Raw genomic sequence first — 25,775 nt, forward strand, 5'->3', positions numbered from 1 at the left:
TTTTTTCAGGAAATCATAGGCAAAAAATAATTATGTGGATAAACATTAATGAGACATTTGATTTCCTCGGTAACTAGTTAATCGAGCCTTAAACGAGCTCGATAAGGATGAGTAATATTAATCGAGCCCACATATTCGAGCCTTAGTCGAGCTCACTTATTCGAGCCGTAGTCGAGCTCACGGTCGAGCTCAACAAGTTAGGATGTAAGTAAACGAGCTTAATCGAGCCGAGCTCGAGCTCGACTATTGACTATCGAGTCGAGTTCGAGCCAGGATAGTCGAGCTATAATCGAGTTCGAGTCGAGCTCGTGTCTTATTTAGTCGAGCCGAGTTCGAGCTGACCGAGCTCGGGCTTGACTTGGCTCGTGTTCAGCCCTACTTGTCCATCAAGAAAATGGTTATATCCCAATCAAATCAATTGAACTGCTAAGCTAAAGATTTGATCAAGCGTAACTTGGTCGTTTGGCCAAGGGCTATTCCAAGCAAGCTCAGCCCAAGCACTAGTTTGAGGAATTTTACTAAGAAAGTTCAAAATCCAGCCTTCATTGAAAACAAACACTTCACCATATGACACTCAAGGTGATAGAAAGTCTTTTTGTCACGACCAATATAGGAGCAATAGGGTCTCATTTTCAGCTTCAACAAAGGTATTCGAAGTGATGAGGGTTCTTTCCTGGCATTGCCACTTCTTATCAAGCAACGAGCAACCCACTCAAGAAAGGGGTAAAACCTGAAATTATAGACAAAAGAGTAACTCATGCAGGTAGGGGGTTAAACCTGCAATGCAAGCTAAGACAACCCATTGAGAGGGGTCAAACCTAAGTTTAATTTCGGCAAAGCCGTGCAGTAAGGGGTTAAACTTGCAACATAAACTCAAATAACCCATTCGGGTAAGGGGTTAAACCTGAAATGTCACTCTAAATTTGTTTTGTTTGAAAAATTCGATGTGTTTATCTTTGTCACTAAAAGCAGCTAATGTCAACTTAGTTACAAAGAGGAGCATTTGTTATCACCCCAAATTTTTCGAAGATTCTATATTTAGCCTTTCGCAAACATTTTGTGATAACTTTACAACAACCTTCAAGGATTTTCATTTTCAAACACTTCAATTTTTCTTAATTATGGTCAATTTCTTCTTTTATTTCACTATCAATGATATTTGGGACTTATTTGGATCTATTTCAGACTTTGGTTACAAAGCCCAATCTCAAGTTAGACTAATTCTATAATTTAAATTGGAATCCAGTTCACTAAATCATATAGAAGCCCAAAACAAATCCTAAATCCAAATCTAGATCCAAAGTCTAGCCCTAGAGCCAAATCTAGATCCAAATTCAAGCCCTAGATCCAAATCTGGATCGAAATACTAGCGCTAGATCCAAAATAGATCCCTAGACTCAAACCACATACAAAATGGATTCATATCCAAATTCAAATTCTAAAACTGGATCCACAACAAAACTTTATATCTAGACCCTGATCTAAATCTCAATTTTGGATTCATTTGATCCCAATATGTGTCTTCATAACAATTAAGACTCAATCCAAACCCAAGATCCAAAGTCCAGATCCATATACTTATTCGGTTCCAAATTATTGATCTAGATCCAAATTTGGATTAAATTCCATGTTTTTACATTATTCCAAATCTAAATATGAGACTCAGAACCAAATATGAGTTTTAGATCAAAATTCGATATCCAAATCCAAGTATATTAGTTTTGATCCATTCTAAGCTTTTGATTTAGATCCAAGCCCAAATCTAAGAGCTGGATCCATTTTCATATTCGAATACAAGTCACGGATCATTCATAGTCTAAGTATCAAAACATTATGATCATTTTCTAAATACCAATAACTGTTAGTTTAAGATTCCCAAAATACCCTTGATTTTTTTAAAATGTCATTGGATGTTCTTGGTCTTCTCGAAATATCCTTCCGTTTGAAAAAATAGCCTCATTTTTTCTCAAATAATACCCAAATACCCTTTGTAGGGCCCACAATCAATGTGGCAGGCTAACCAAGCTTGGTCTGGACAATCGAGGCTAGGGCAGACCTAGACCGGCGCAGCCCTGAACTGGCATTGACCCGGCGCGGCCAATTCTGCCCTGACCCTGGCTTGGGGCATCCTGGCTTGGCCAGGCTAGGCCTGTAGCCGGCTAGCATAGGCTAAAATAGGCTTGTGGCTGGCCAGCTCGGCTGGCAGTGGCTAGGCCTAGGTTGGGCGAGCCTTGGGTAGGCATGATACCCCTGGTGCGGTCAATCCTCGAGTGAACATATTTTTGAACCGATTTAACTCTCTTACTGTTTTTGAGTTATTTTTAATCCAATAATCACTAATTAATGGACAATTTTTATTTAGAAAAAGACCACAATGCCCTTGAGTCTTCTTCCCCTATAAGTATCTCTTCATTTCTCTTATTTAACATGAAAAATCCATCATCTTTTCAAGCCTTTGAGTTCTTTCTTCCTCTTTTAAATTTCTTCTTATTTTTCTTTTTCTTCTTGTTGAAATTTTGTTGTTTGGCTATCCTAATCTTCAACTCCAAACTTTCATTCCCAACAAGAGGCGACCTTAGAGGAGCTTGTGATGGACTCTTGGGAAGCATTTCCAACCCGTTCAAGTTATCATCAATGAGTTCTTTTTGCCCAAAAGAGTTAAGGAGCCTCTTCTACATCAAATCCTTTTTTAAAGTTATTTATAACTTTTCTTTATATTAGTTTCTTGTCTATTTTCTTCATAACTAACCGATGAAGGCTTGGAGTCTCTTCGGAGCTAAGGGTTCTCGTTGGAGCTTCGGAAAGTGTGACCAAGGCAAATATTTCTCTCAAGATCATTTTCCCACTCATTTTAACTTGTCTTTTTATCATTTTAACTTGCTTCTTCATTTCTTTTAACTCATTTATCTCTTTTAAACTTGTTTTCCTTCCATTTTAACTTTTCCTTCTTTCATTTTAACTTGTTTTTCTCCCATTCGTTACTCCGTTTATTTTAATTTTAATGTTTATTTCTCTCATTCTTAACTTTCCTTTATCATTTTAACTTATATTTCTCTCGTTTTAGTTTCTCATCTTTGTTTCTTCTTTTCATTTTATTTCTCTCTTCATGTCTTTATCATTTAATTCTCTTTCTTTCAAATATCTCTCCTTTTCCCTCCCTCTTTTATCTTTATTTCTCTATGTGTTTTCATTTTTTTCTTTCACTCTTTTAATTTTCTCTACCTATTCTTGCTCTTTCATCATATATCTATATTTTCATTTATCTGTCCAATTCTCTATTTTGATGGCTTGATTGCATGTGGATGTGTATTATGATGTGAGGATTCGGGGTGGGTCATTTTTCTATTTTTATCATTTTGAAGTTGGAACATGTCCAACCCGAGAAACATCCAAACACGTTGGATGTACATGTTAATTTGCATTGAGCATGTCATTTTTTTTGTTTTTAAATTGCAATTCCATTTTTCATATTTTTCTTAATCATTATTTTAGCCTTTCATTGGTCCACCTATATTTTCAATACACCCTTATTTGACTCGCTAGATTAAATCTTACAACTATCAATTTGTATCAAAATTTTCTTTTCCATTGCTCCATAGATGTATATTATGGTAGGTTTGGTTTATTTTTCATTATGTATATAGAATTTATGTAATCATGCACACATAATCACTTATGAAAATCACAAATGCTCACAAGCACATCTCTAGAAAGCTTAAATAAGACAAGATGAAACCCTAATGAGGTGATAATCGAATTAAGGCAAAACCTTGAGATTTATTTAAGATTCAAGAAAAACAATATAAATTATAATATTTTCTTGTTTCAAATATCAAATCTTTACACTTTTTAATATATTATTTTAATATTTTCAATATTCCAAAATCTCTTTCTTTGGCCCTATGATGAACAAGAACTATGGTCATCGTCTATCTATTTTGATATCTTATTTTCAAACAGAACTTAGAAAACTTGTTTTTGCAAAGCATGACAAGTTAAGCCATGTTTTGTAAAATAAGTAATTTACAAGTACGTTCTCAATCACATTTCCTCAAACAAGTTGAAAATTTCCATTTTTCAAAACTATCTTCAAATACGAGTTGTTTTTAATTGAGTTCAGTGACAATATTTAAAAAATTCAAATGATCGTACAAGTGTCTTTTTTTCTATGCTATTTGGATATTTCAACAATTCAATCTCAAGTTTCTAAAGTTACTAATTATTAAGAGTTTGTTAACCCTTAAGACCATAGTTCTAGACCTCAGGGCACCACTACTTTTTTTTTCTAAAACCAAACCATATTTAATCATTTCAAAATTTGTCTCAATATATTTTATTTAGACTTCAGCACACATGCATGTATGATTTATGATAACATTTCAAATATAAGGACGTGCAAAGCAAGAAGCTAGTTCTTGCTGGGGTTACTCCCAATAAAGGCGTTGGGAACAGTTGGGCCTCGTACTAAAGGGCAAGTACCTTTCTGTCTCATTCTAAAATAAAATCCTATTTCTTTTAAGCACTCTAAAGACCAAAATAGATTTTTTGGGATGCAAATAACAAGCCCTGCATATCTCAAGGACTACCATTGCTGTTACTCTACTCAACTCAAAGATTCCAATTCAAGCACCGTTTTGGCATGTACAATGGGTACTTGGTATCCCTTACAAAATTTTCTTCGCCTTGACAAATTTTCTTCCTTCCACCAAGCCTTCATTGCTGCTGTCCTGAATCACCAAGAACCCTCATCATACCTTGAGGCCATGCAACAACAATGTTGGAGAGTTGCCATGCATACTGAAATTGATGCCTTAGTGGCCAACTATACTTGAGAAATTACCAGCGTTACTCATGGCAAATCAACTTATGGGTTGTCGTTGGGTGTACAAAATCAAGTTTTGTGTTGATGGATCAATTGAGTGATACAAAGCTCACTTCGTCGCCAAGGGATATACTCAAACTAATGGTATTGACTATGTCGAAACTTTTTCTCCATTTGTTGTCTTTTGTCTATGCAGCAATCAAAGGATGGCATCCTTTTCAAGTTGATGTCAATATGTCTTCCTTCATGCGATATCCAATAAGATGTGTACACGGCTCTAGCTCCCGGATTTACCCAACATGCGGAATATTTGATGTCAGCTAAAAAAGTTTCTATATGGGCGTAAACAATCCTCCTACAATTGAGTTTGCAAGCTCACCGAACACTTGAAGAAACTTGGTTTCTCTTAGTCTAAGCTGATTATTCACTATTTTCCAAAATCAACAATAGTGGGAAGCATTTTTCATGTCGTCTATGTAGATGACATTGTTATTGCAGGAGATAATGTTGAAGCTATTCAAGAGCTTAAATCCACTACTACCAACAAGTTCCGACTCAAAGATCTGGGTGTTCTAAAATATTTTCTTGGCATTGCAGTTGCTAGATCAAAGATGGGGAATCTTCTTATGACAACAAAAATATGTTCTTAACATACTACATGAAGCTGGCTACCTTGGTGCTAAGCCAAGTGACACACCGATGGAGCAAAATTTGAAGATAGATGATAAAAATGGTGAAGTTCTCAAGGACCTAACATTTTTTCGGAAGCTTATTGGATGTCTTGTTTACTTGACCATTACAAGACCAAATATTCTCCATTGCGTCCACATTCTTAGTCAATTTATGGCACACCCAAGGAATTCTCATCTTGACATTGCTTTCAGATTGATAAGGCATATAAAGTCCACTCCAGGCCACAACATCCTACTATCCTTCAATAATCAGCTTATGGTAAGAGGATTTTGTGACTTAAATTGGGCTTCATGCCCCATGACAAGGAGATCCACATCAAGCTTTTGTATCTATATTGGTGACAATCCTATTTCTTGAAAAGTTAAAAAGCAAACGACAGTGTCAAGATCGTTTGGAGAAGCTGAGTATAGGGCCATGGCCATGGCCTTAGCCACATGTGAAATAACATGGATCAAGTACATTCTTAAGAACCTTGGGATTTCTCTTAGTCAACCTATGGAACTACTATGTGACAATCAAGTTGCAATCCATGTAATAGCTAACCCTGTATTTCATGAAAGAAGCAAACACATTGAAATTGACTGTCATGTGGTTCAGGAAAAAATTCAAAGAAAAGAAATATGCACCAAACATGTGGAGGCAAGTTAGGCTTACTTGATCCTCCAACTTGAGGGGGAGTGTAACGCTCCCTCGCCTATCTTCACGATAGTTTAGGAGACCACCAATCATGTACAGTTGTAGATCACCATTGTAACTCTTGCCATTTATATTTTCTCTTGTTTTTAGGAAAGGAGAATATCATCCCCTTCATTAGTACATAGCTTTATATCCTTATTGTAATTTTTTTTTTGTCATCAATACGAGAATACAACATCTTGTTCTCTTCTGTTTTTGGTCTCTCGTTCAGTAACATTTCATGATGCCACTTTATACAGGAGCCTCGTTAGAGCACTACAGTACGTCACCATCACACAACATGCTCTTCCATATATAGTAAACTTTGTTTCTCCATTCATAAGTGCTCCTTTGACAAAGCACTTTTAGCTTATTAAACACATTTTGTGTTATACTCAAGGTATTATTTCTCTTGGAATTCAATTTCTTGAGCCCAAACATTTATTTTTTGGGCCTATTCAGACACCGATTGGTCTAGCTGCCTAGACACTCGCCAATCTGCTAATGGCTATTGCACTTTTCTTGGACCTAATTTGCATTTTTTGGAGTTCCAATAAGTAAACTACCATACTTCAATCTTCATACGAAGATGAAAATTGTGACATTTCCGCTGCAGCTGTAGAATTAACTTGGGTGTCTTCTTACTTAAGCCACCGATACTTTTTTGTGACAACTTATCTACTCTTCAAACTACTATGAAGCCAGTCTTTCACTCTCATATGAAGCATGTAGAAATTGGCTATCATTTCATTATAAAAAAGTGGCCCTTTGAGCGCAGTAACACAATTTGTATCTTTGCATGGTCATCTTGCAGATCTTTTCACAAAACCATTATCAATATTAGGATTGCTGTTCTAGGGCACAATATTGGCCTCTGGGTTCCTTCAAGTTCTCAATTGAGATAGATTGACATCAGTAAGCCATCGAGAAGCAGGACATAATTCTAGAGATCAGAATTATCATAACAGCATTACATTAAAAGAGAAATTAAATGACAAGGATAATACCAAATACTATCCAAATCATGTGAGCTGTTTAGATAAATCAAAGAAGCAGTTACAACAATCTATCGGGTGCCAGATTTGGAATTGAAAATATTTCTCAATTGTAAATCTTTCCATGATGCACCCTATTTAATGTTTTGGGCTCAATAAATTTACTTACACAATGAGAGTTGTGTGTGAGTATCATGGATGTACGATTTGTTCCAAACCTTATCAAAGTCCTTTTTTTTTCCTCATGTGGTTATTCTTCATCAACTGTATGTTGTGCAAGGGTTCATGCCAGCTGGGTCGCATATTGTATATGTTTAAGCCCTGTTGTGTGCTGGAGTGGTGCCTAGCATTGGTCTTGGTAGGGTGGTTAATATTTGGCTAATAATAATGTTCCATCTTCAATTAAAAACAAAAGTCCTTTGTTGGGGCCAAATCTCAATGTCCATGTTCCTTTGTATATGTGCATGGGAATGATCACTAGTCCTCGAGGAAAAAGGACTTAAGCCGTACAAGTTTTAGTGCAAATTAAGGAACGAATAACTTCTGCCTGTGACAATTCACATTCTAGAATTTGAGTTCAAACAAACGTCCTTGTCCAATAACTATTTGTTTTAAAGGTAGACTCTCAACGAATCATGATGTGGTTCAGATCTGGTGATATATTTGAAAGTCAGATTTGGATCAGATTCATATTATGAGTCTGAAAAACAGAGTCAGCTAGATATAATACAATGTTTTTTTTACTCACATTCAAATACGAATTCAAACCACAATATGTAAATATTATGTAAGTTAGATCTGATAAATAGTACATCTGGTTCAAATCCGATTCATTGATATCTCCCATAAATTACTGGCAAACTAATAGCCTCTTCCATTAGGTTGACACCTCTATAATAAGATTGGTAGCTGCTTCAAAGGTGACGTGTATCGGCTTTATTTTTTAATGTTTTCATACTTTTTCATTTTTTAATTATTTTATATTTTTCACTTTAAAAGAATTTTTTTCGGGTCCACATCCAATTCAACTAACCCAGCCGTTTTAGCAGACGATTCAGTTTGGGAGACCAATTTTCACAACATTGGGCATATGATCTCAACCAAAAAAGGGACACTGTGCGAGGCTTGGCAATGATAAAATAACATTAGTCTCTTATTTTATTTGATGACGTCGACAAAGCAAATGGAAAGGAGCCAACCAATTACAAATTTATGCTGTCATTGTGTGCCCAATTAATTGAAATTTGCCTTGAAAATGGAAAGGTGAATGATAGCCATGAATTTAACACCAAAATTAAAAGAAGACACTCTGATGTCGATGAATTTGGGACATCTTATCTGACTTCCTATTTCACTGACCGGGGGATAACGCTAACTAACAAGCAATCAAACCCGGTTTAACTTGCCTCCTTCATGATGGTCAGCCGGTCACATGATAACAACGCTTGACTGCCCTTAGTTATGCAAACACTAAAAAGAAACATGGATTCACCGATCCATGAAAAAAATGACTGCGGTGGAAGTTAATTTTTATCGAGAGGTGATGTTAGTGAAGATTGACGTGACACCCTTCTAAAATTTAGTTATTGTAAAGACGAAGTTTCGTAAAAACCTGTTTAAAAACACGGTCTCGTAAACTTGGTTTGGATAGTTAGAGGATCAGCGAAAAACATGGTTTCGAGGTCAAAGTCCGTTTTGCCTGGAAAACATGGGGGGGAATGCAGGTTTTTGATGTCCTTTATGAACCAAGTTTTGTTAACACCATATTTTAATATCATCTTGATCCAAACATTCTTGAAATGACTTTTTGACGCGATCTCAAAACCTGGTTTTAGGTTGTTATCTAAATACCACCAATTAAATGTGGCCTCAAATATATCGGGAATGGAATTGAATCTTTCAATTTTATATTTTTATCTTTAAACATTTTTTTCATTTATATTTTCTAGGAAATGTTTCTTTGCTATGTACTGGTTCCCAACTGATTCAATAGAAGTGGTGAATCATCCAATCCATTGATTGGGCAGCTACTGGTTTTTCTAAGTCGCTTTAACACATGAGGTGCATGCAACGGAAGAAAGGAAAGGGAAACGATGGAGAAAAATGATGAACTCATCTTAAAACAGGACCTTTTCTTAGATTTGATTATCCAATGAGCCATTTCAAAATGCTATTCGCAGATACGACCACAAAAATGTGGACGGATTATAAAAAACTATAGGTTTCAAGAAAAATCAAATAAAAACTAATGAAAATAATTTAATTTTGCGACATGATCAACTTAAACTATGCTATTCTATTGATCTTTTAAACCCCTATGAAATATAATGTTTATTCTAGAAGCCCTGTCCCTTTGGTGAGCTTACATTTATTGATGGTCATATATTGCATGTTATCTTTTTAATAGCCTCATTTAAAAGCAATTTAATATGCTTAGTCTGGATCATCTCAATTAGAATGGATCCCAACATGTGTACAAACCAAAGGGAATCCCTGTCCCGCTCTATGATGGGCAAAACAAATGTTGAACTTTCATGAATCTATAATTAATTCATTTCGTGCTTCCTAAGGCTCTACTAATAAGAAACTTTTCTTGGATATTTCATGTACTCCAATTTTATATGGGGCGCATCACATAAGTTGTTGGAAGATCTACATGGCTCTTTATGCTTGAGCAATTTATTTCGGGCGGGCCTGCCGAACGGCGTCGGGGCGTTGCTGGGCGTCAATCCAGCCAGCGATGGCAGGGAGAGCCGCCGGACGGCTCCCCTTTGCTCTACCTATCGTGAGTGGAGGTTTTCCTCTCTCTATCTATGATAGATGGAGGCAAGAGAGGCCTGGAAAGCTCCCCTGACGTCGTCGGAGGGATCGATGCAATTCGGCGATCTAGGCTGCTGGTTTTTTTTTTTTTTTTTTTTTTTTTTTTGTGAACCAAGATAAACACGCCGGGTGACCGGAGGGATCGACGCAACCAGAGCATCCAAAATCAATTTTGTCGTATGAGAAACGAATGGAATATAACCTCATCGCGTGTCAACGGAGAATAAAACATACAAAGCGAAGGGCAGAAGGAAAAGGGAAAGAAAACGTCCATCTTTTACGTATAAATCTAAGAATGAAGAGGACGGATCTCGGAAGCAAGGCATGATTCTTGTACTTGTCCCTGTCAAGAGAAGATATCGGGAATACTCCTTGTTTCTCTAAGCCGCTATCTTTCCATTTCATACTCAGCAAGATCAGTGTCAATATCGGATCCCAACCCGTCACTCGTTTCGGAGAAAAAAATATATATATCATTTAGTGCCCACCATTTTTTACTACAACCTCGAGTAGACTTTGTCTTTCTGGTTTTTGGCTGATACGTACGCGCCCTTCGCTAATGGCAGATTTCCACGTAATTAAGCCTTAGCCCTTAAGTCAAGTCCTCTTGAAGAACGTCATTAATCTTCTTTGTACTTTTTTCGTTTTTATGTTGTATTAAACTGAAGAGTAGCTTTTGATATTTACATAAAACGTGAGCATTAAAGTCACTTTAGTTAATCTAACCCAACTTTTAGAGATAATGGTCAGACTAATTCTTTGTTTGCAAGTAATTCTTTTTTTCTTTTTTTAAATTTAAGAGATCTGACTTCCCCCCTCTCTTCCCCGCCCTTTTCTCTATGCCTTTTGGGTCCGAGGCTGTAGCACCCCATCAGAATAGAACTGAGGACATGCTGTCAAAACTCCACCGCCCCACCAGGAGCACTGCTCTCCTTGAAACATGCTTGTAAGTGTTCATTGTCATTATACTTAATTAAATCTATTATAACTCTGACTGTTCAACCTTTGTTTGTTAAAAGAAGCTGAATCCGAATCTTCAATTTAAGAGCCAACATCTAGCTGCTTCATTTTTGTGAAAAATTAGCTTCCCTTTTGAAATCTAATGGGAAGAAGTTTAAACATATATGACATATGTACAAAGGATCATTTCGTAAGAAGACCATTGTGCATTTTTTAGCACATGACATTCATATGGCATCCGTTTCAAAAAAACTATTTGTTGTAGAACTATCTCTAGGGACGTGCCTCATGCTGTCCACTTCCTTTTGTTTTTTTTTTTTCCCTCACATTCGCTCTTTCATCCTCCCTGTCTCCCTCCCTCCCCCAACTCCCCTCCTCCGTTTTCAACTTCAGCGGCCACCGACGTTATTTCCAATGGGGAGAATCGGGAAAGGAAGAAAAATCATCAGCTATTCATTTGACAAAAAAATGTTAGAGTCATGGATTGTTGTCGGTCGACTATGTCTGGCCCGGCCAAGTCAGTAAAAGGTAATGTTGCTTGGCCAACTTAGACATGGAAGGCATGTGGGATTCAATCACGCGCCGAGTCTAGCAGAAAGCAATGCACGTGGAATGTGCATCGCGGTGGTGCAGCGACGAAGCGAATCAATGCATCAAGATCAGCGGCCCCTTTGGAAGTGCAAGTCCGTCGTTGGGGAATCCAGTGGGTTCCCCACGCATAGTGTTTGGATACAAAGGGGGTACGCGTGGGTTAGGGGCAATTCCCCAGTGGGCGCATACGCTGTGTTCCACAACCACGTAGAGTCACACGGGGGTGAGCAAGTGAATGCTCATCGTCGAGTAGGGCGATGGTCGGCCGTCTTACTTAATGACATATAGTCGTCAACTGGCTTCGGCTGGGGACTTCCTCCCAAGGGAAGTCTACCCCCACCTAGATTTCGTTTCGATGTAGATAGGCACTTGGAGGAATGACGAAGTTCTGATCATGGTCACGGCTTGCCGATGGTCGACAATGGGATAAACGTGGGTGATGGTGTGCCGAGTGCTTAGCACTCCTCGTCTAGTCCACAGTCCCGAAGAAAAGATGAATGCTTCTGCTAGCTTAAGAGAGAGACGGCTGGTCGAAAGCTTTGCGGAACGCCTTTGGCGCCGCGCGGGTTGGAGAAATTCAGCCCGTGACAAGTGGTATCAGAGCAGACGATTTCTCGAAAAGAACTTGAAAGATGAGAACGCTACGATGATAACAAACAAGTGGTTCAAAGAAAAATGTTGGCTTGTTTGGTGCCCTAAGGGTTCGGACATGTTCGTCGGACACTGGTTCAGGTGACCGCGTTGGTGTTGGCCAGATGGAGATCACACGTTCCGAAGATGTTGTCTGGGCGTCAGGAGCAGAAGGGCCAAGAGAGCCGCTCGCTGAGACAGATAGGGTGAGACCCGACGTGGAAAAGGATTGTCCAGGAGGGCAAGTGCCCTTAGTGTTGACATGTCTCGAGAAAGGAGCATGTGCACAGGATGGCAATACAGCTTGGAAGTTTGAAACTTAGTGGTCGTCGGAGATGTTCCGAACTTTACTAAGAAAAAGAGTGCAAACAGTGATAGAAAAGTGGGATGATGCTAAGGAATGGACTAGAGGCAAAACACCCAATAAGGTAACTAGCCGCGACGTGACAGGTGCGTCAACCAGATGAACGGATGAAGGCTGAGTTCAAGAGAAATCAAGGGAATGGTTGATGAACTTCTCTCGTTCGGGACAAAGTCATTGGGGTCAGTGATGATTTTGGCGGTGGGAGAGTGTTGTCGGTCGACTATGTCTGGTCCGGTCAAGCCAGTAAAAGGTGATGCTGCTTGGTCAGCTTAGGCATAGTTGAAAGGCATGTAAGATTCAATCACGCGCCGAGTCTAGCAGAAAGCAATGCACGTGGAATGTGCATCGCAGTGGTGCAGCGACGAAGCGAATCAATGCATCAAGATCAGCGGTCCCTTTGAAAGTGCAAGTCCGTCGTTGGGGAATCCAGTGGGTTCCCCATGCGTAGTGTTTGGATACACAAGGGGTGCGTGGGTTATGGGCAATTCCACTAGTGGACGCATACGCTGCGTTCCACAATCGCATCGAGTCACGCGGGGGTGAGCAAGTGAATGCTCATCGTCGAGTAGGGCGATGGTCGGCCACCTTAGTTAATGACATATAGTCGTCAACTGGCTTCGGTTGAGGACTTCCTCCCAAGGGAAGTCTACCCCCACCCAGATTTCGTTTAGATGTAGATAGGCACTTGGAGGAATGACGAAGTTCTGAGAGGACCTCATGGCCACGGCTTGCCGATGGCCGACAATGGGATAAACGTGGGTGATGGTGTGCCGAGTGCTTAGCACTCCTCGTCTAGTCCACAGTTTCGAAGAAAAGATGAATGCTTCCGCTAGCTTAAGAGAGAGACGGCTGGCCGAAGGCTTTGGGGAACGCCTTTGGCGCCGCGCGGGCTGAAGAAACTCAGCCCGTGACATATATATATATATATATATATATATATATATATATATATATATATATATAAACACAAAACATGAACCATTTTTAAATTGTGTATTATAAGAATGTACGTTCCCAAAATATAATGTCCTTATCAAGAGCCTTCTAAATGACACACACGCTCTGAGCTATTCATGGGCTACTCCGCCTGTTTCCCGGCCTAAGTCAACCCTAATTTATCACCATCCGCCGGGTGACGGTGAGATCCTTCACCAAAATATATAAGTGAAAGCCATTGAGTCGATCTTTAGCTGATTTAGTTGAGTGGCTTTGACTGATTGCCCGCATTAACTGAAACAGGTGGTGGCGTCATTGGTCATGGATCCTTTTGAGCATTGAGAAGCTCTCTTGCGCCAAAGACCTCGTCAATGCCCGAATCTTATAGTCGGGGAGGCCTTCTTGTGCTTCGTCAAACCTTGCCACTATCTCCAGCCTTTTTCGGTTCAAGGCTTCATCGTGGCTTAGTAGACCAAGTGGATGCAATTGGGTCTCCACCAAGTATGTGGGAAATCGAAAATTCCAGTGGATTGTGCATATTTGACCATAGGAAATTACGGCCTTACCCTTGGTTTAGGTCGTGTCACGTTGAATCCCCATTGTTATCGGTTCCCCATGTGGTTCAGGAGTATAATACTTACAGGAATCAAAATAAGTACGCCAGCGTTCTTCACCCAACCGATTCCTCTTGATGCAATACACAATTAAACCTTGATGCAACTAGATATGAAAGCTATAGGTTTCACCCACTTATGCATAGCTAGGAAATTCATATACCAAAGAGATTCATCGAAATCCATATCGAACATAAGGTTTAGCCCTTTTTACTTGTAACTGCAGAGTGGACTAGAGAATGGCCAAGCTCACACATTTTGCATTTGGTATGGTTGGCACTAACGACATACAATTTGTGTTTCATAAAATTCATTCTAAAACATTGAATTTACATGTTGGATCTAGATGAATCTGAGTCTAGTTATATAGGGCAGCCCCCACAAAACTCCAAGACCAAATGTATATCAAATTTTCAAATTTTGAGTAAAAGGAATATTTCATTGTCTTGTTCAAGAAAAAAAAAAGTCGAAGAAACCCACCATTTCCCTTATCCCCCAAACCATCAAACTTATTTTTGGTGCTTGGAAGTGAATCTACGAGGGAGCAACGAAATAGGTTAATGTAAGATTTAAATTATTATTATTCTTATTTTCTTTTTCTTGAAATTGCTACTTGGATTTTGGACCACCTCCAGCATATCCGAATCCGACTGGTTGCCAGACTAGCAGACTAGCAGATAGGGGTGGGTATCGGGCCGGGCCGGCCCGGGTCGGCCTGTCGGGCCTGAAACCCTGCCCGGGCCCGGCTCGATAATATTGCCGGCCCGGGCCGGGCCGAGTCCACCAAAATCAGGCTCAGCCCGGCCCGTTTGGCAGGCCGGGTCGGATCTTCTCTCGCTCTAATGAGTTCGGTTCAACCCGCGCTCGACCGCCCGACGCCCGTCACCAACTCACCGCTCGCCTGCCGAGTGCCTAATGGCAGGGCGATGGTCTTTCACCGGCAGGCGGCAGGCCACCCAACTTCGTGGGTGGCCACCGACGGATGCCGCCAGGACGGCCGGCGTCGCCCGCCGCGGTGGCGGACCGTCGCCCACTGAACATTTGCGTAGTTGGGTGAGAGAGTGGGAGCAGAACGAAGAGGGAGAGTGGAGAGGGGGAGGAGGAGGAGAAGGGCAAGGGATCGAGAGAGAAAGAAGACGAAGCAGCAGATGAGATGACGCGGTAGAAGGAGCAGCCGGGCTTGGAGCAGCTCCCGCGAGGCTGAGAAGATCGGGCGAGAAATGACAAAACGTTTAGGGTTTGACAAGTTTTATCTCAAATTTAGAAAATTACAAAAATGGTCCACCATATTTGCAAACTTTTCAGAAAAACGGTTATAATAATATAATTTTTAAAAAAATTTCATAACGCAACCGGGCCGGTCTACCGGGCCCGGGCCCGGCCGACGCCCAGTCGCGGATGGTAATCTCGTAAATTTTGGTTCGAGTTTGAACAGTTACGTCAATTCACACGTGTCTTCCATTTATTTTTTTCAGTTAATTTATCTCTTGCTGCCCGAAGAACTCCCTTTAAAGCGCTCTCCTCTGAAATGAAGCAATCTCCTTCCTCATCTGATCGGAGCTCGGAACCCTCGTATCTCTCGTGGTTCCTCGGTTGAATCAAGGCTTCCGAGTTCTGTGGTATAAAGCCTTTTATTTTTGGATTTTTTTTTTCAGATTTCGCATATAACAAGAAGTCCTCCTTTTGCTCTTTTTGTTGTTCCTTTCAGTTCCTTTTAATTAGTTTTCATTTCGTCGATGTTCCCGATGTTCTCCCGTTACTCTTCATAAGGCTTCCGGGTCGTGGGATAATCTTCTGCCTTTTTCCTCTTCACTTATTGGGGTTCCTTCTTCGAATCCATGAAGAAATAGTTTTGTCCTTCCTTTTATTTTCCTTTTGAAGCTATTTTCGTTTTATATTGGTAGAATTTGTTGCCATGATGGGAATTTGCATGTCTCATTTGGAATTAGTTGGCTGATTTTCTGAATTTTGTTTTTCAATAGTTTTCTGAAGTTGCCGTTCTTTTTTAGATTTCCTGGATGGGTGTTTTCACAGAGACAGTAAAGAATCATGTTTCCATTTTTTTCTATGGAAAGTTCGTGCCTTCTTTTTCCTTCTCTATATCTGGACAGTTTTTTTCTGCTTTGGTGGCTCGGTGGGTTTGGAGTCATTGTTCATTCACTTTTCAGATTTGATGAGGTTAGTTGAGTTAGTATCGTGTGCGATACTTAGGTGAAGGTCATCAAAGTCTGTGGTTTATCTTGATTTTTGGTGTTGACTAGGAGGGAAATAAATGAGTATGCCGTTGTATTTGATAAAACTTAAAAACGATAGAATTAAGAACTGGATGTTCTTTAAAAAAGAAATATCAAGCTGGAACTCTTGACCTTCTTCAACTTGAAAAGTTTTAAGTCCAAACTTAAGTCAAGATTGGTGGAGGTGGAGTCCTCTTTTGGCTTCTGTTGTCAATGGTTTTGGTTGGAATAATGTGTTGTTCTTTTATTGATTTGGATGTTCTAATCCTGGTTATTTCTTCCTTGAACTTTGTCTTGGCTTTTCTGAACGTATTGCTGAATAACTTTCTGTGTTGAGGGAATAGGCATGCATGAGCTGGTGGGTGTGGGAAAATTACTTATTGGTGGGCTACCCAGTCAATGGTTGTACGGACTGATAAGAAAATATGTGACATCATTTTTCAGGACTAGTTCATGCCGCTTGCCTTTACTTTGATTTATGGCATTAATAACAAAGACTCGGACTGATAACCATATAAAGCTTTCCTTAAAACTGTTAACATTTTTCAAAAATGATATTTATTCCCTTAATGAATTGAACAGTTAGCAGTTTTTAGATACTGTTTCATTGTCTTATGCTTGTGAGGAACTTGTTGATAATTTATGTTATATATAAGTATTTCACAGAATCTAACACTAATTTGCACATCTATGAGCTGCAAACACGTCTGCATGAATGGGAGAGAAAAAAGATGGATTCTTTTTGTCATTAAGTATGTCATTTTTTTGTTCCATTTGACCAAGCAAATCAAATTTGTAGACTACCTTTTTTCGTTCCATTTGAACAAGCTAATCAAATTTTTATACTAAGTTGAAGGCTACCATCTTCTAAATTTTGAAAAGCTAAGGATGTCTTTGAGAACGGTATGAAGGCGAGGTCTTTTTTTTTATGGCTAATATGATAGGGATGCAATGTGGAAAATCTCCTTTTTGTGTGTGTGTGCACACAATAAAATATAGCACAGTTGAACTTTAAATTGTAAAATCACTATATTAAGGGCACAAAAAGTGTGATGAAGCTGTACTTTGTATACAACCATTGATGATTATTAACATGTGTATGAACCACTTTTAGTCCTATCTCACAAGTGTTTTCTATGGCATCACATGTTAAAATTGTAAAACGTATGATAGAAAAGCCTTAAGACATACTTGAATTTAGTTTTTTGTCCTTATTGAAAACATCATGCTCTTAGTTCTTAGGATATTGTTTAAACTATAAAAAGATACAGGTGAATCAAACACCATAAAAAGGTGACCCATTTGGGTCAGATTTGGGTCGACTCAGACGAACTCACCTCAATGGGTTCGCGAACTATGTATTAGTTCTGTGATTGGTTTTAGGTTTCTCATTGAACAGTCAAACCATTGGTTTTTAATATCAGTATGTACAATGGGCAGAGAGCTACTTATGGACTGGAACTTGCATCAAGTGTTCTTCTCTCTGCTGTACATTTATTTCTTAATTCTTATTGAAAGGAAATGCATAACACATCCAGTCTGAACACGCAATCAAAGGACTTATTACTTGTGGTCCTTCTTGGTGCCGTTTCATTAGTTTGGATCTAGTTGGTGATTTTATTGTTCTTCTCCTTTTGCATAGAAGAAACAGCAACAAAGGATGGCAGATGGTGAAAAGGATGGGGAAGGGACTGCAACTCGTGGAAATGATTGGGAAGTAGTATCTCTCACTGCTTCAGCATATGCTGCATATCCAGGTCCTAGGAAGTTTGATGAAGGTAAAGTTGATGAGCAGGGTGAATTGACAGATGCTCAGGAAGAGGGTGCAACCCCAATGTTCTTGTCCAATCATTTTGTACCGCCATCTGGCCAACATGAAAATCTACTCGCCAAGTTTCATCAGACTTCCTTTGTCAAAGAACATAAAAGTGCTTCTGATGGCGTTCAGAAGTTGCCAGAAGAAGTTCCCAGTTCCGAAATTTGTGATGAATCTGTGAGTGAAGTTGATGATCCAATGGCAATGCATAAGCCAGTAGGAGAAGGGGAGATGATTATGAAAACTGTTGAGAGCTGGAACTTCAATGAGATACAGAAATCAGTTAAAGGTTTGGGGGAATCAGACTCTTTGCATGAAATTCCCTTTTTTGATGAAAAGGGTAAGAACCTACCCCGTCCTGGTAAAAGTTTCAAAGACATCAACACTTTGGGAGGACTCGACTGGATTGAACCAATCCAGCGGTCAGAAATAACTGTAGAGCAAAAGCTTGAACCATTCTGTGCAGAAGCTGATAAAAGTGGGTCAACCACCTTCAATGATAGTCATAGTGGCCTAGAGGCTGAGTTGCATAAAGATGTACCGGAGACAGAGGCTTCTTCTTTGCAATTGGATTATGTTTCTGATTCTTCAGAGTCATCAAAGCTTGTAGAGGGAAGGGAAAGCAAAAGATCTGATCTTCCCTGTGAAGCATGGTGGAAGAGGCAGGCTGCCTCTTTATATGCACAGGCTAGGGAAGCAAATGCCTTATGGTCCGTTTTTGTTGCTGCAGCTGTTATGGGCCTTGTGATTCTAGGTCACCGTTGGCAGCAGGAAAAGCTGCACATTCAGCAGCTTAAGTGGCAATTTAGCATTAATGATGAGGTAAATTTTTCCTTTGTTTTTGTAGGAGGAGATAAGAGTTAAATAAGTTCATATGAAAAGCGGGCTCTCGTTTTCCTCAATCTGCTGTGTTTTCTGCAATAAGACAAGGCCTTGCATAGCATAGAAGCTTCTCCTTTGTGGTTACTCCGAATACCTATTCAAAATTTTTGAATTATGTGTACTTTGTGAGTATTTTTTTTGGATGCTATTTTCAACATGTATGAAATTGATTAAGTGTTATGGGTCTTGGAATGTTGACCTGTGGATGTTACGTTGAGTTCTTGAGTTGTTGCATGTGCTACTCATGCACCGTTTGTATGGTTTGATACGCTTCTCCTTTGTGGTTACTCCGACTACCTATTCAAAATTTTTGAATTATGTGTACTTTGTGAGTATTGTTTTGAATGATTGGTTTTCAACATGTATGAAATCGCTTAAGTGTTATGGGTCTTGGAATGTTGACCAGTGGATGTTATGTTGAGTTCTTGAGTTGTTGCATGTGCTATTCATGCACCTTTTGTATGGTTTGACACATTCAATAATACGTTATTTGTGTCTGTTTTCATGTTAATCATATCATAGACACATACTGTTGAAGGTTTTGGTGTGTTGATTTCATTATAATTGCTTTTGAACATGGTGATGGACAATTTAGGTGGTGGTTTGCTATTAATTCCATGTATGATGCCTTTAAAAGATCGTAAATATTTTGCTTTTTGGTTTGTCAACTTTTAACTCTGATAAGCACTCCAAATTATTGTCTATTTTTTCTTCACGATTATTTGTTTGTGTGTTTTTTTCCTCTTCGTTAAGAATGGTAAGAATTGTATCCCTTGGTTTCCGGCCTTTTTTTGTACATAAATGAGTTGTTCTTGGGTATGGAACTTTCATAAACCACATCTTCGTGTTCTTTACAATCAGCAGCAACAAAAAATAACCTTTACTGGGAAAGTCATAAATGAGTGTACCATATTACCATTATGATATTATAAGATATGGCCAAAAAAATTAAAGACAAGGAAAAAGTCTTGAGAAGAAAAAAGCTACAAATGTAACGGAACAAATGAAATTCAGTTTAGACGTTGGATTAATTCATAATATGGGTGTACACTGTAAAACAAGTTAAATGCTTGATTTGGACATTTTTGTTTACAATATATGCTTCTTATTGTTGGTAGCATGTCGTGGAACATGATACAGTTTTTATCATCATTTTTATCACATTATTGTCTAGTTTCTTGTTACGTTTAATGCAATAGCATGATGCAGTGGCGTGCTGAGTAATTCCAGCTCTGTCATCGGTGAAGTGGTGGGTGTGAGAAATTTGTTGCTTAGAATCTGCGTAATTATGGATGTCTCATAAGCACAACTCAAACTTTTCATCAAGAGAAATATGCCACGAGAAGAGTCATTTCCAAGGTGCCAATAAAATACCAACATTGTCAGCTGTGAAACACAAAAAATATGCTATTGCATCTTAAAATACATTTACTCTCCCTTAAATGACATATTGTGTGGATTGCTGAACTTTTTGATTTTATAACTACGATCCACTTGAAATTGGAAAATTTAAGGTGACAAACTGAAAAGAGTTCTTACCTGGAACAGAAGTTAACCATTGTGGCCTGACTAGGGGGAGCATGACAAGGTGATAAAGGAATTCACAAATGATCCTTACTTAAAGCATATACTGACAAGTGTTATACTGTCTCCCATATGATCTAATCATTGTGAAAAAAAATTGAATTAGCTTAAGCATCTGGTGGCCTGAAGAATGATAATATTTGTCCTTCTCAAGACTTTTCATAGACAGTCTAAGTGGGTGAACAAATGCTTTTCAGCATTCTATTTATTTGCAAGAGTAAGAAAAGAAAACATGGAATGGAAGCTTTTCTCATTTTTTGTCCATTTCAGATTATTAATCCCTATTAACTTGTGGCTTCCTCAGCACATGATTCTCTTCTGTGATTGCATACGGTTGTTTACTAGATTGATATCGCTGATGCTGATTTTGATAATCATCCATTCTCCATGCTTCACCATTTTTAGTTGCTTTTGCAGAAATTAAGCCGCTTGTTGGCTCCTGTGTCGCGGTTTAAAGGTGCACTCCTCGGGCAGCGCCGGGCTCCAGTTCTGGGATGCAGCAACTCAGTTGAGCAATGAGGAGGCCTCTGTTAAACAATTAGATGATGACGACAAAACCACAGAGAGAGAGAGAGAGAGAGCCTTGGCTGCACTTGTGCAGCAGACATTTAAACTGAACTTAGTCTCACGTAAATGTCACTGTATAAGCTTGTATATATTCTCCGTTTAATGATTGCAATGTATGCTGGGAATGACTGATGTTTGAATTCTCTTGCATGGAAAGGAAAAATCCTCTCTCGTCTTTATGTCCTGAAATTATCATATGTTCAGAAATCCAATGAGGTCCCGTTCTTGTCGTGATGTTCCCAGATTTTCACAATGTCATGTGATCTTAAACATGCTTCTTAAGAACTATCTTGGGCGGTTCGCTTGCAAAATTTGGGTACCTCTGCGACCACTGTGTTGATGACTGATGAAAAATATTGGATCTAAAGGCCTATTGGAGGCTAGGGGTATCACGATTCCCGTTTGCCGTTTGGTCCAGGCATATTACCTGTGCTCTGTGGCCTTGACGGCGACCGTGATGGTGGTTGTCGTTGGACTGAATTGGCTGCACTGTGTTGTCAAACCCTCCCTCAAAGAATTGGGACCGGGAAATGGGCTGACTTTTCCCTTTTTTAAGCTCCGTGATTGTCCCATCAGAACATAGCGTGAGGTACGCTCACGACCTTTATTACACACGAATCAAAACACAGACAAATATTACCGACACATGTGGGAATACACAACGCCTGTGCCGGTGGATTGACAAAACGCCTATGCAGGGAGGAACAAAAGGGCAAAACTTTTCTGTGATTGTCAATGAAACTGTAGACATGCTTTAGATATCATTTATGTATTTTTCTCATGTGTATCCGCAACCCTACACACACACACACACACATATATATATATATAGAGAGTGAGAGAGAGAGAAAGAGAAAGAGAAAGAGAGAGAGAGGAGACGAGGGGAAGAGGGACAAGAATTGGTCCACTTAGCTTTCATAATCATATCTTTAATCTCAAGCTCAACATTCCTCAACTGCTAGTCTGCATTTTATGGATGCTTGAATTTCATGTTGAGGTTACGTTGTAACAGAGAGAGAGAGAGAGAGAGAGAGAGAGAGAGAGAGAGAGAGACATGGTCAATGTGCTATGGCCAATGACCTTATTGGTCTGTGTAATAGAACTTCAAAGACTGCATGCTTGAACTTTAAACTCTTTAAAGCGCATGACAGTGTCATGAGAATACCTGAGCAGGAGTATGCTTTGGCTGGGGTTTCACCCACGATTGGTGCAGGGAGTCTGATACGGGTCAACCTTCAGCTTGGCCTAGAGCGGCCACAAGCGTCGCCGAGAGCAGTCAGAGGGCGCGAGGCAAGGCTGCCCTTCATGCGGTTCAGGCCCATCATGGCCGTGTTGACCTAAATCCGGGTCAAGAGGGAGGAGTGGGAGGCATAGATCAGCAAGTGCAGTCCATGAATGAGTATAGTGATCAGCTTAGAGTTGAAGCCGAGGGAGGAGCGAGAGGAAATGCAACGACTCTAAGCGAGGCTCTTGAAGACCAAGGCGAGAGGGGTCAAGTCCAAGTCCGGTCTAGTCCAGCCTAGGTCTTTGTTAAACCCATTCACTTAGGGTCAGCCTAGGGCGAGCCTAGGCGAATCTAGGTCTACACCGAAGCCCACAACGAGCGGGCTAAGGGAAGGCCGTTTTAGGATTGAGGCATTAGGTCTCACGTTTGATGCGCTTTTCTTAGATTAGGAGTGCGTTTTTGCTTTAAGTGTTTTGAGGTTTGGATCACATGTTTAGATCCACATTTAATTCAAAACTATAAATAATTGGTCCGCATTTGGATCTGTATGCAAATTTTGGAATTGAATTTCATTTGACACTTTCGACTCTCTCTCATCTCCACGAGTTCTCTCTCTCTCTCGCGTGCTCTCCTCTCCACGATTCTCTTCTCTCCCATCTCACATTTGGGGAAAACCAGCTTCCCTGGCTGGTCGTCCTCTAGCAGCAGCAATACCCGACGGCTTTCTTCATTCCTTGCCTAGATTTCTCTCTTCTCTTCCTCTATCACTCGGCCAAAGGGATTGACAACTGAAGAACTACCAAGCGACCGACGCAAGGTGATTCTTCCTCACGGATTCTCCCCCACTACAACTAAGGCGATCGAAGTGCAGCCTCACGTTTTCACCCGTGAAGGTTAGAGGCGACATCGCACCGGGAAGGCTTCTCTCATCTAGGCGACTAGGCGGGTGAAGCAACAATTCCATCATTAGGCTTTTGGAGGTAAGCGTCCGTAACTTGAAAGAAAGAGTGTGTAACGGCGTTGAGTGTGCTTAGGGAAGAGTTCGGCCTAGGGGGGTGTCTTGCTGGAATTACAGCCAGTAGGTCATTCGTGTCCGCGGTGGAAATCCTCCCTAAGTCCCCTTTTACGAGTCACATTCCTTCCTCTCGTTACTGTCGTTCCCTTCCTATAAGTCTTGTCTGTTTTCGTACATTTCATCTTGCCAAAGGAGCAAATTCAGTCACGGTTTAGGCCTGCCCTTCTTGCTGGAAAAGCTAAGAAAAAGTTAAAGAAAGGGGCGAGAAAGTAAGAAAGAAAAACAAAAAAGAAAAGCCGCCCCAAAAGATTACAAGAAAACAAAGAAAAGAGGAAAAGCGAAACCAGCAAGATGGGGTAAATTTGGGCCATCTCTAGGACCGGTCGGAATTTGCAAGTCCCGGTCATTGCTGCCAAATTTCCGGCAAGATTCCGGCGAGGGGTAGCAGGCCATCCAAGTCCCGACCTAGTGCAATTGGAGAATCTGGCAGCCATTTGGGGAAATCCGGCGACATTTGGGAAAGAATCTTCTAGCGCCGGCCACATTTGGGAATTCCAAGGTTTTCTCTCCACATTTGGTAAGTGATTTGTTTACCTTGGGCCCTTCGCCACTCCAACCCTTCATCTCGACACGTGGCGAGATCTGAGAGCATAAGAGAGTGACTAGTGGTGCGAGATCCTCCCCTTCCCTAGTTTTTAGCTAGTGGATCTCATTTGGAGGGGGCGAGATCCCTTTTGAGAGATCTTCTAGGAGAAGGAATCCTTAAAGATAGGATTCTCCCCTACACCTTAGGAGCCTCCAACCTTCGTAGCCTGCCACCTATCCCACCTCATTAGCACGAGTTCCTCCCAGCCACACACCTCATCACCTGGCCGCCACCTCACCCCAACACCTCACCGTCCACATTCCTTGCCACCTTTCCCTCAGCCGAGCCCCCCTAGCCCACACCCGAATTACCCAAGTTACTGCATTCCCCTTTCCATTTCCACTCAGCCTAGGCGCCTAAACCTACCCTAGCTACTTTGTAGGGACCCACATTTTAGCCCTTTTCCTTCACCCGGTCAACCTAGGACTTGGACTCTAGGACCCACTTCGCCTAACCCTCCATTGACCAAGCTCACTGACCGAACCTAGCCCTGGCCCACCTGGGCCGAGCTCACCCAGTCCAAGACCCGCACCTAGAAGGTTCCAACCCTAGCGCCAAGGAAGACCGCGGCTCACTCAGTCGCATCCTTGAGAGTCTTGGAACCGGCGGGCCTTGCCCCAGCCACCTCCGGCGTTCTCAGGCCGCTGCCGGCCACCTCTGCTACTTTTCCGGCGACCCTCCGGCGTGGACTCCATCAGGTTCCCAAGTCAACCAGCAAGTACTTGGAAAGCTCTTAGACGGTTTCGGCAAGGCGTAGCCTCAACCGAGCGACCCTTGGAGCGTTCTCATCCACCGACCGGCGACTTCAACCTTGGAGCTCCATCCCTACGCCGGCCTTTTCTCTCATGTTGCTGCTAGTGCCCGAGTGTGGAATCTCACCTCGTGGCTTGAGACTTGATTCGCCAAGCTTGCCTTGGCCGGTACACTCTCTTCCTCTCTTTAGACCCGCGGGTGGTAGTTTTTGCTTGTGCTTTTGATTTCAGCCTGGCCTTGGGTCGTTGTTGTGCATAGAGGGACCTTCGAGGCACTGCGCCAAGGACACGACCTCGTGCCAACCTAGCCTCCTACGGGTGGGTGTGGTTTGTTCGACTAGGCTTGGTTTGCATGGTTTGTTTGAGTGAGTTTGAGTGTTTTTATGCAATGTATCGCTTCCGCTTGTACTAGCCTCACAGTTTTTAGTTCTTTGTAGTAGGATTTGCTTTGGTTTGGGATAGCCCTACTTGTATTCCTCTTCCTACATCGGGTTTTTAAGTCGGAGATCCTGTCCGACTGGGTAGTGTCTCTGTATTTAATTCGTCCTAGGAAAGTCTTCTGGTTGGTCCAAGGTGATCGTGGGGGTAGGCACGGCCGTTGGCTTTGGACTTTGGTCGGCCACGGGCAAGACCCTACCAGAGTCCTAACATGTGTTACATCCACCTACTTTGCAATGCTTAGGGAGGTCTTCTTATCGCAAATGCCCACGATGGGTGCAGAGACTCCTAGCATGTGTTATGGCCACCTACTTTGCAATGCTTAGGGAGGACCTTTTATCGCAAACGAGGATTTGCCAAATCACCCGATCTCTCCCATGCAACAGAACACGCGTGTCCCGTCTAATCGATTTTTTCATCAAACACTGTCCAGGATGGCGAGCTAACCCTCAAACTCTCTCCCGCCCCAACGACCAGGAGCCTTCGACCCCGACCACGAGGCCCCAACCCCATTGT

At 40.9% G+C, this 25,775-nt stretch overlaps 1 protein-coding gene across 2 annotated transcripts; it reads left to right on the forward strand.

Moving 5' to 3' along the window:
- Positions 1-15,560: 15,560 nt before the first annotated feature.
- LOC116265774 (ATG8-interacting protein 2-like) lies at positions 15,561-21,372 on the forward strand. Of its 2 annotated transcripts, none has more exons than XM_031646678.2 (3): positions 15,561-15,719; positions 17,977-18,972; positions 21,034-21,372. In XM_031646678.2, exons 2-3 carry the CDS (start codon positions 17,995-17,997, stop codon positions 21,133-21,135), a joined length of 1,080 nt encoding a protein of 359 aa, XP_031502538.1. In that variant the 5' UTR covers positions 15,561-15,719; positions 17,977-17,994; the 3' UTR covers positions 21,136-21,372. The 2 variants fall into 2 exon arrangements, with proteins under 2 accessions (XP_031502538.1, XP_031502540.1); XM_031646680.2 differs by having other exon boundaries at positions 15,586-15,719; positions 17,980-18,972.
- Positions 21,373-25,775: the final 4,403 nt, after the last annotated feature.

This window comes from Nymphaea colorata, chromosome 12 (genome assembly GCF_008831285.2).
Source record: "Nymphaea colorata isolate Beijing-Zhang1983 chromosome 12, ASM883128v2, whole genome shotgun sequence".
In the NCBI taxonomy this organism is placed as follows: Eukaryota; Viridiplantae; Streptophyta; class Magnoliopsida; order Nymphaeales; family Nymphaeaceae; genus Nymphaea; species Nymphaea colorata.

Coding starts and splice junctions, on each gene's coding strand:
- LOC116265774 (XM_031646678.2), top strand. CDS start 17,995: ATGGCAGATGGTGAAAAGGATGGGGAAGGGACTGCAACTCGTGGAAAT. Junction 18,973..21,033: donor AATTTAGCATTAATGATGAG/GTAAATTTTTCC, acceptor TTGCTTTTGCAG/AAATTAAGCCGCTTGTTGGC.